The sequence below is a fragment of the Hyaena hyaena genome, unplaced genomic scaffold, assembly GCF_003009895.1.
Source record: "Hyaena hyaena isolate Hyena2069 unplaced genomic scaffold, ASM300989v1 scaffold_860, whole genome shotgun sequence".
NCBI classification, from domain to species: domain Eukaryota; kingdom Metazoa; phylum Chordata; class Mammalia; order Carnivora; family Hyaenidae; genus Hyaena; species Hyaena hyaena.
The window spans coordinates 754,697-765,173 of NW_024081493.1; the positions used below are offsets into that span (position 1 = coordinate 754,697).

At 33.5% G+C, this 10,477-nt stretch overlaps 1 protein-coding gene across 1 annotated transcript; it reads left to right on the forward strand.

Moving 5' to 3' along the window:
* The first annotated feature begins 1,253 nt into the window (after nt 1-1,253).
* Nucleotides 1,254-10,263, forward strand: LOC120222310 (vasoactive intestinal peptide). The gene is made up of 7 exons (XM_039220105.1): nt 1,254-1,416; nt 2,524-2,638; nt 4,644-4,766; nt 5,630-5,734; nt 6,709-6,840; nt 7,695-7,782; nt 9,422-10,263. The coding sequence occupies exons 2-6, from the start codon at nt 2,532-2,534 to the stop codon at nt 7,738-7,740; spliced, it is 513 nt and encodes a 170-aa protein (XP_039076036.1). The 5' UTR covers nt 1,254-1,416; nt 2,524-2,531; the 3' UTR covers nt 7,741-7,782; nt 9,422-10,263.
* Nucleotides 10,264-10,477: the final 214 nt, after the last annotated feature.

Genomic DNA, 10,477 nt, shown 5'->3' on the forward strand with positions numbered 1-10,477 from the left:
AGAAAATATGATTAAGCATAGCAGGATATTCTCTTACTGGATCAGTCTGGCTTTGAATAAAGCCATAGATACTAAATTTTAAAGTAGAAGAAAGAAGGGCACTTTAAAGTCTTTCTCCCTTGAGGAACTTATGAACAAAATGTAAAAGAATACACACACTGGAAATTTTTTTTAAATTATGGGAAAGATGGTATTTTATTTTGTTGTCCATAAAGATGTTCATTGTTATTCATGTGGCTGAATTTTTACCTGAAAGTCTGATTGAATGTGTTAGTCTAATTTGAATTAAAACCCCGCAAACAGGAATGAAGAATTTATTAAAGTACTCCACAAATGCTTTCCATCTAGCTCTTTGAAACCTGTCAATTGACTAAGTTGGAAATGTTCAAAAAGCTGATGTGACTGTACATTCAGGGATGAAGGGTAGAAACAAAATAATTCTATATAGTGCAAAGACTTATTATACAAATGATGAAAATTTCTGTCTTTATGAAAGAAGGAGAATTGAGATATATATACTGCCTAATAGCTTATACTTTGGATCATTTGAGATTATGTATGTGAAAGTGCATTGAGAATTATTATATTTTGTACAAACATAAAATAGCAGTACCACTGCTACTTTATACAACAGTGTGTGTATACTAGCTTAGAGTCTTTTGGAAACTTTTATCTTGGGATTGGTATCAACACAAAGGAAATGTAATAATAGAAAAATGGAAAATTATTTCTAGATGCTTTTAAAATTATGATAGATCTCAAGAAAGACTAAATCAAGATCTATGTGAATAGCATAAAAAATTTTAAAGGCTTTAGAACTGATATTTCGTAATAAAGGGGAATTATGGATTTGTAGGCATAATGAACATAAGTGTTTGTTTTTTTTCTGCATCTGTTTCTACACATAAAACTCATTTTCTGAAGGAACCTCAGTGGCCCTGGCTATAATACTAATCATTTTCTTATTTCTTTACTACTAATAAAAGATTAAAACATATCATATTAAGCTTGGTATCTTTTTTTGTTGTTCATTTAAATAAAAGTAAATTTCCTCTTTATATCTTACATCTTGAAGTTACTCACTATATATTTATATAAATCAGACATAATGACAATTTAATAAGAACTCAAGCCCTTTTCATCCTGTGGGAGTACTACTGTGACGTCTTTCAGAGAGCTTTGTGATTGCTCAGCCCTAAGTGTAAGCCCTATAAAATGATGGGCTTTGAAATGCTGGTCAGGGTGGAGTGAAAAGCAGTTGCCGGCAATAATAGCCAACCAGTACCAAGTTCTGGTTCAGCTCTGAAAACAGAGAACTGGTGGAGACTTGCTCAGTCTCAGAGGACTTCAGGACCTAAGACAGCTCCAACAATCTCCTTCAATATAGAAAGCTCCCAAGGAACACTACTTGGTAAGGTGAGTGAAAACTTTACCTTTCTTTTTCTTCTTTTTTCCTCTCCTCCTGCTTTCAAACTTTTCTCAGGGTATATTGAATAAATATTTCTTGCCCTTGAAAAGAATATTACGATGTTCTTCCTTTATAAAAATGAAAGACAAGTTTCTCAAGTCACCTGGTAAGTGTGAAATGCTACAGCTTCTTATATATCAGTGGATTTTTTTAAAAATTCTTTTGGTTGGAAGGTATTTTGCCTGGCTTACTCTATGATTTTAGTCAATACTTTCTTTTTAAAATGCATTAAGGTATTTTTTTACTTTATATAAATTTTTGACTGAAGGATTCAGTGGGTGTATTTGTTTTAGAAGTTTCAACTTCTTTTTTTAGTGTTGTTCTTTCTATTTCATATGTTAGTTATGTGAATCAAGGAAGTATTTATTTTCCTCTTTAAGTCTATAAATTTCTGTGATTTTTATAGACAGCAAGAAAAACAAACCTCAAATTCCTAAATTTCTATCTACAAACTTTAGAAATGAAATGTGTAAGTAGATTAGATATATAAAATCATAAACTTTAATTTTAATATCTTTTTCCTTTTATGGAAAAATTATTTCAATGGTAATACATAGTTTAATAATTTTTGGTATTAATTTTCACCATTAAATTAAGTTGTTCAATCCTAGGCATAAGGAAATAAATTTCTAGTAATATCTACAATTAAAAAAGGAAAAAGAAGTGCATGTATAATTTTTACACTGATGTATATATACATGTATATACCTACATGTACAGACTCAGGAATTATTAAATAGATGATACTCCAGTGTTATGTTAATTAGACACTACAAAGTATGACTTTCACAGTCATATACACAGCCCCACTATGTGCCTGGTAAGTGATGGGCAGCAGTTGAAAAGAATACCAATTTTTATTCAAATACCTGCTACCAAAAAAATAAGTCTTGTAAAAAGTTATTATTATATTGCAGTTTAGCTTTTTCTACCAGATAAAAATTACTTTTTCCAAACTCTGCAGGAGCCTTCACAAATTACTGCTAGACACTCAGAATTACTTTGTTTGTGATATCTTTGGTTGGAGAAACTGATGTGATTCTCCCCCTTTCAAGGTACGAAGATGGAAACCAGAAGTAAGTCCCAGGTCCTTGTGCTGCTCACAATTGTCTGCATGCTCTTCTCACAAACGCTGGCATGGCCTCTTTTCGGAGCACCCTCTTCTCTGAGGTAAGTATTCTTTCAATGCAGACAGTTGAGCATTCCTTCTTCATCTATTTGGGAATTTCCTATACATTATTTTGGATAACCCAATTCTTTAAGTTATGTATTATTTATTTAAATCCTTCTGTTGGTGTGTTAAGCAAGTTTTTTCAACATGACTGTTCTGCCTCCTGGAATCCACTCTTAAGGCATGAAGACAGTCTCAATGGCTAGTTTTAAGCACAGGGTGGATCATACTTCCAAACAAGGAGGAAGAAGGATTTAACTTTCTTTCAATTCAAAGCTGGTTGTAGATAAGTAATAAGCTTTCATCCATTGTCATCTCAGTTCAGTTCAGTTTCTGATGGAAAAAATACATGTTAAGTTGCCTGCCTCCTTAAAGTTCCTTTTCGAGATCAATCAGTAAATAATCTTGAGGTTAGTAGTTAACTAGTGAAACATATTGCTGTGAACAGTCATGCTGGCAGATCTACCTACCTAGCCAGATTCAATTTGCCAATAGTATAAATTGTGGAATAACTGATCTACTGGTGAGTGAATTTTAATGTACCTTGTTTCAACCACAAATCCTTAGTCTTACTGTTCTCTATGTTGTATTTCATATTTCAAATTCATAAATCATAACATAACTCTTGTTTAGAGCTTTATCTGAAATTTTTGTTAAAATTCCTGATAAAGTTTATCTGAAAATTTATGTTAAAAAAGTAAACAGTCAATGAAACTATATCAGTTTGATTTTTTCCTCCCACTTTATAGTCTCCACTCTATCTATGAGCAAAATCATCATTTCTTTGCTCATTTTCCCATTTGTTATTCTTTTTTCAAGGTAGACTTACACTCAATAGAATGAATAATCTCCTAGCTATAGTGTTTATGAAAACTGCTTAAGCCAGATCTTATGTTGCCTTGATAACTAAATAGAATGATTCTATCTGAATGGTTATATTACATATCACAATAGACAATCTCAGGAATGCTGAAGTTTGCATTGGTTGCTAGGGTTCATGCAAAGAAGACTGCTTGTTACTTCCACCAACTACTAGCTACGTCACCCAAAGATACACAAGAGCCCAGGATCTTACACACTCCTTGGAGGTTTACTCTAACAGTGAAAACACACATACTTATAATTTTAACAGTGTGATGCTGTTAAAAATGTGCATGCACTCAAAAATATAGTCGTATTCCATGTATAGGGATGATTATTCTAAGTCTTTCAGTAAAACATTGTACATCCCTCACTAAAATTGTATTAATACATAATATTAGAAATAAGAAGACTTCAAAAGATTTCTTGAATTTGAAATTTCTTGAATTACTGTTGAGGGATGAAGAGATTCTTTGTACTTCATTAATATTGAGAAATTTATCACACTGAGGTGAATCTTTGAAATAAAGCTTAGAGACCTAGAGAAAGAAAAGCAGTTAATATTGACCTCTTGAGAAATGATACTAAATGCCATTAAATACATGAATTGCTCCCAGTTTTCCTATTGAATATTTGAAATTTATTGAAGTTTCTATTTTGTACAACATTGTACAAGCTTAGAGACCTAGAGAAAGAAAAGCAGTTAATATTGACCTCTTGACAAATGATACTAAATGCCATTAAACACATGAATTGCTCCCAGTTTTCCTATTGAATATTTGATATTTATTGAAGTTTCTATTTTGTACAACATTTTTCTACTTGTGTGTGTGCGAAGTGAAGATATTACTAATGATGTGCACTTTATGTAATGCACTGACAGGATTGGGCTAAGTAACTCTTACGCTTGTCACATACATCTTATAAAAGTTATATGGCATCTATTTTATGGGATAATAAAAAATTTCACTATTTCTACTCTAAACCACAGAAGCCAGGAAGTCTAACTATGCTATCCATATATTGTGAATGGGTAATACTTCTCAAGATTATTGAGTATCTTATTGCCAATGATGATAAAACCATGAGCACTATCTTCTGTGAAAAGAAAATATTATACTTCTGCTATATTTTTCCCTATAGGTTAGATGACAGAATACCACTTGAAGGAGCAAATGAACCTGAACACGTTTCTTTAAAAGTAGACACTGACATCTTGCAAAGTGCATTAGCTGAAAATGACACACCGTATTATGATGCATCCAGGTGAGTTTGTTTTTATTGAGTTTTAGTTTAGAAAATATATTTTTGAAAAAATATGGCTAATCAAATGCCACGAGTGGCCAATCAAATGCCACTCGTAAATGTGTTACGTTTTGTGTCACCGTGAAGCTATTTTTATAGCACACTACAGGTTTCCAGGTGCTGTGGCTTCATGCAGCCTGATTTATTGCAGCTCTAGCAGCTGTACATGATTTTCATATAGAGAGGTTGTAACAAGCCAGGATCAATAAACCATTCACTTACACAGAACCATTTGTCTAGAGCAGCATTCAGATATAGACAGAGTAGCTCTATATTGAAGACAAAATATAAAAGTTTATGATTTGGATGGGAAAGTTGGTTGATAGTCCCTAATGGTTTCTCAATCTTAAGAGATTGTTTTGTTTCCAAATGTTTTGGCAGAAGAAATAGCAAAAAGTATGATAAGGTTTGTGCTAAAAATCAAGGTAGTTTCCTCTTGTATATATCTTTCTCAGGGTAGAAGAAACAAAGCACCATAAATAAATAAACAGAAGCTAACTTAAATATATTATCTTTTCCCATCAATATTTATTGAAGAAGAATTAATTTTATAGACTCTGCCAGGAAGCATTACTTAATATATACTTAATATACTTCTAAAACTTTAACTTATTTAATTTTTCAAAGTTTGAGCTAGAATATAGAGTATATCTTAATATAAGTGACTAGAAAATATCTTATTAGGTTGTCAGGAAGCTTTCTTTTGGAAGTTTGCATGAGAAGCTTTCAAATAAGCTGATAAGTTTCTTTCTTCTTTAATGAGGCAAAATAATATTTTGGAAAACCATTTACAAAATAATGGCTATTCTTCTTCCTTGTTTTAGAAATGCCAGACATGCTGATGGAGTTTTCACCAGTGACTTTAGTAGACTCTTGGGTCAACTTTCTGCCAAAAAATACCTTGAATCCCTTATTGGAAAACGGGTTGGGTAAAGAGAATTTATTATTTTTATCAAACACCTTACAATTTTTTAATCTGCAAGTTATTTTTTCACTGTTAGCAATTTATTTATTTGGCTCAAAATTGATAGCTCTGATGATGTACAGTTTAGTTGAAAAATAATTTATGTTATTTTTAATGTTCATTTATTTATTTTGAGAGAGAGTGTGAATGGGTGAGCATGAGTAGGGGAGGGGCAGAGAGAGGAGAGAGAGAATCCTAAGCTGACTCAGTGCTGTCAGTGCAGAGTCCAACATGGGGCTCAATCTCACAAACCATAAGACCATGATCTGAGCTGAAATGAAGAGTTGGACGCTTAATGACTGAGCCACCCAGGCACCTCCAAAATAATTTATATTCTTAAATAAAATATACTATGCCCATGGATTAAGGAAATAGGTTTTTAGTGATACCCTACTTATTGGTTACAGACACACTTATTTTTCTTACGTGGAAATCATTTATAAAGCTGCAATCAAATTGAACTAGACACAGTAAAAAAATAAGACATAATATAAACATAAAGTAAGTTTTAATGTTTACTATAGTATTTGTTTTTTAATTCCTGATCAAACCAAGCACTGGAAATTTCTTTCTTTAAATGGCCAATTGTCGATGGCACTATTCAAGGTGGCAAAGTTTCTAAAGAATTTACTTTTAAAGAAATTTTCCTGCCAATGACAGAACACAACTTCAAGCATCCCTCCATTTTTTATGTTAATTATTTGCTCCGTTTTTAGTGACATGTCTATGAAGGCTCCCAGTAAATGCCAAAATATGTTGGATTATTTCTTGCTCCTCTATCGTTGGGCTTAGATGTATTTTTCTTTTAGTCTTCTTTGTAATAGAAAAGAAGCTGGGCATTGGAATTCTTTTTTATCTGATTCCAAGGAATTTGGAATTTAGGCACATTTATCATTTCTTGTTAAAATCCTTTGATTTGCTTTCCCTTGCATTCCTTAGCAACAGCATCACAGAAGACCAGGGGCCAATCAAACGCCACTCGGATGCAGTCTTCACTGACAACTATACCCGCCTTCGAAAACAAATGGCTGTAAAGAAGTACCTGAACTCCATTCTGAATGGGAAGAGAAGGTAAAGAAACAGAGAATGTGTTAAAATGAGAAATTATAAATGAGTTCAAAAATAGAAGCTAAATATGAAGACATTTCTCTATCTATCTCACTATCTATACTCTATGAGACAGTAATTCTCAAACTTGGCTGATATTTGACTACCCTGAAGAATTTTTCAAATACTGATGTGTGGGCCTTACCCAAAACCAATTGTCAGGTAACTAGGCCTCTAGCGGTATGGCTCTAGGCATTGGTGGGTTTTGTTTTTTGCTTTTGTTTTGTTTTGTTTTTTTAGGAGCTCTCCACTTGATTCCACTGTGTGTCCAGGTTTAAAAGTAATGACTGTAGGGACATCTGCTCTGAACCTGGGAACTCTATCAGAAGTTTTGGTTTTTCAAACATGTAAAGTGCAGTTAGCAATTTGATGCCATATGTAACTTCCTTCGTATATATACTCAATACCTTTATGTTACCAAATTTAGTCACGAGTTCTTTTGTATTCTAAGATTCTGTAAGACATATGTCTCTCTATGGAGTGCAAACATTGGATTACAGTAGGAAGGAAGAGCGTCTCTCTCTTTTTTTTTCCAATTATTTTTGGTTCGATGTTAGTATTAAGAGCAATCTTGTTTGGGTAAGATCAGACAAGATGAATGCCTTTGCCCAGCAGTATTATAATTCTATAAAAATAATTTGAAATACCTTAAGATTCAGGAAAAATTCTATGTAATTACTAACCTCAAAGATAATTGTCTAGCCCTCAGTGAAGTTTTCAGAGCACAGAGAACAGCATAAGTCACACGTCATCATTTCTTTGGAAGCTTGCTCATCTAAGAGCTTTAACATGTACAATGTTCTTTTTCTGATCTGCAGCAGTGAGGGAGAATCTCCTGACTTTCCTGAAGAGCTAGAAAAATAATAGAAAAGCCCTTGGAAGAAAGCTGTTGACAGCTTCCCAGTGGTGGGTATATTCTGTCCATTCTTATTTTATTCTTATAGCAAACATCTAACTACTGGAATAGGGAAGAATCACTTAGGAAAAAACATCTCAGAGTTCTCACAATGAGACCTCATGGAAAAGGACACTTCTATCTGAAGTGGACCCCAGCTCAGTAAACACTTAAAATGATTCATGCAGCACTCTGATAGAAAAAAAGAGAGCTCACAATGGGCAAACAGTGTGCCACCTGCATGGTACCCGTCGTTTACTCAGACTTATTCCTCTACTTCTGCCGAGATATCAAACAGAGGAATCTGACTCACCCTAATGGGGAAAACTGGCTTTCATTTTGAGACTCCAGCAACACTGCTTTTATTAATTTAAGGTTTAGCTCCACGATTGACTGTTAGCACGTCATTTAATTTAGGTACAGAAAAATACCACCAAATTACAGCATGGTTCATTATTATGAAAATACCAAGGCATTCTGGATCTAATTGTATTCCTTGAACCATACCAAGCTTCATACAGCAAGGTTAAATTTAACTTCTTGTACCTATTGAGTGAGACTAAGTGCTATGATCGAATCGTATTTATGATAAAATATTTTTTGATAACAGAAAACATATACAGACTTTTACCTTTGTTAAGTGATTAGCAAGCTAATCACTTGCTATTCCAGTTGCTTTTATGTACATATGCATACAAGACATAATTTTTTCCTGAGTTACATTAATGCTTACATTCACTCGTAAAAATATTTGGCAAGTGCCTAAAGCAATTTCTTGTCATCAGTGTGTCAGAGGTTGATAAACTTTTTCTCCCAAGGGCTACTGAGTGAATATACTTTGGCTTTGTGGGTTAACATGTAACCCTCAAGATAACATGTAAAATGAATGGGAGCCGCTGTCTCACAATAACATTTTATTTGTAAAACCTAAAAGTGGGCTAGACTACAACCTCTGAGCAGGTCAAGGAGACTAAATTAGACTCACACTCAGACCGAAGGCAACCATGGTCTTACTGAAGTTCCTGGAGCAGATAGCTCAGGTTTTTGTGAGGGCCATCAGGAGTGGGCAGTGTCTTCAAAGACATCTGCTCCTTGGTGGCTTTTGTCCACTGAGAGAGACATATGCTGAGGGTCCTGCACACGACCATTCTTTATCACGTCAGAGAAACAAGTCCCTTTGCTCAAAGAAGAAAAATCATATATAGCTTCTGACCCAAAGTTTACAAGAAGAAGAGAAATTTCATTTAATTAAGAAATACAACAGCACTAAACTATAAAGGAAGGTTAACCTCTCTGTCTTTTATAAGATCATTTATGAGATTCCATCCTCCCTTCTTCTCTTTTCTGAATGGGTAACTTTGGACAAACTCTTTTAGCGGGAAATCCTGCATGTCAACCATTTGTGAAAACTACAAATGGGTAATTATAATGACTAATTAAAGTGCCTCTTCACATTTTAGTTCCCTTTCTGACAATCAGTCCTTTGGAGGATACCTTCCTGATATCCCAGACCATGATTCCCTGTCATGACAAGCTATTTGCAAGGGGTGGGGATATAGATGTTATCAAATAAGTGGACGAGTGAATGAAACTAAGATGCTATAGATAAAAATATTTTCATGCTTAAAACACCAATTCTTTCTTTTTCAGAACTCGTGAAGGAAAACGATAGACGAAGTAATTATATTTTGAGTTCTACATAAGTAATTTAAGAACACGACTTCAGTATCAAAACCAAATAAAATATATAGTGTCGTGAATGTTGTGGTTTACTTTATCCTGATGTAATAACTGTGATGTTTACACTGTAAATATTATTTGAGAGTTCTAAAATCTGTCTTTAATTCATGAAAATCCTGTAATCTCATATGCTGTGTATCCTTTCTAACCAAAATATGTTTAGTGATAAGTAAATAGTAGGTCAATTCCTATTATGTGGAGCTTTGGAGGAGTGTAGTAATAGAACACAAATGATGTGGGTATTTATAGGCCATACTTAACTATTCAGAAGCATGGAGCACATAATCAGTGTGTCTAAATTTGAACATTAAGCAGCTAGAATGCTGTGTTAAATAAACTGCAAAAAGTCTACCAGAAAGCAAATTGAAAGATAAAAAGACATTCTTCAAAATAGACTTTCAGAAAATGGTATGTGTTTTTGCATTTTTAGGCAAGTTTATTTTGAATGAGATTTAAAATCTCTCAAGTTCAGATCTGTAATTGCCGAAGGCTCTTTTCTGATGTGGTGTTTCAGTGAAAAAGAATGGCCTCTATTTCTGACACTGGACCTTTCCTTTTTGCTTGTGTTAAGTATGTGTCAAATGTAAACTGAATGGAACATTGGTTTTCGGTAATAAATTTTTTTCCCATAATTACTCAAGTAATGTTTTGGTCATCAGCTTCCTTCAGTGAAAGTATATTTGGAGACCTGACTATTTTTCCAACATGTAGGAAATTAATAGAGAAAATAAAGAACTTTGATTATCATTGCAGACACTTTCTATTGTTTTGATTCTGTTAAATGATGCAGCAGTAACCTCATTTTAGCTATCAAGTTCCAAGGACTAGATAGTTCTGATGTTTGAGGTAGGATTATGTTTAATTTTGTGTGAGTTCTAAAATAATGACTTAAATATGAGAGAAATTTCTTTCTCACATAAGGCCAGAAGTAAAATGTCAAAGATTAGTAGGGTAGTTGGCTCTGCT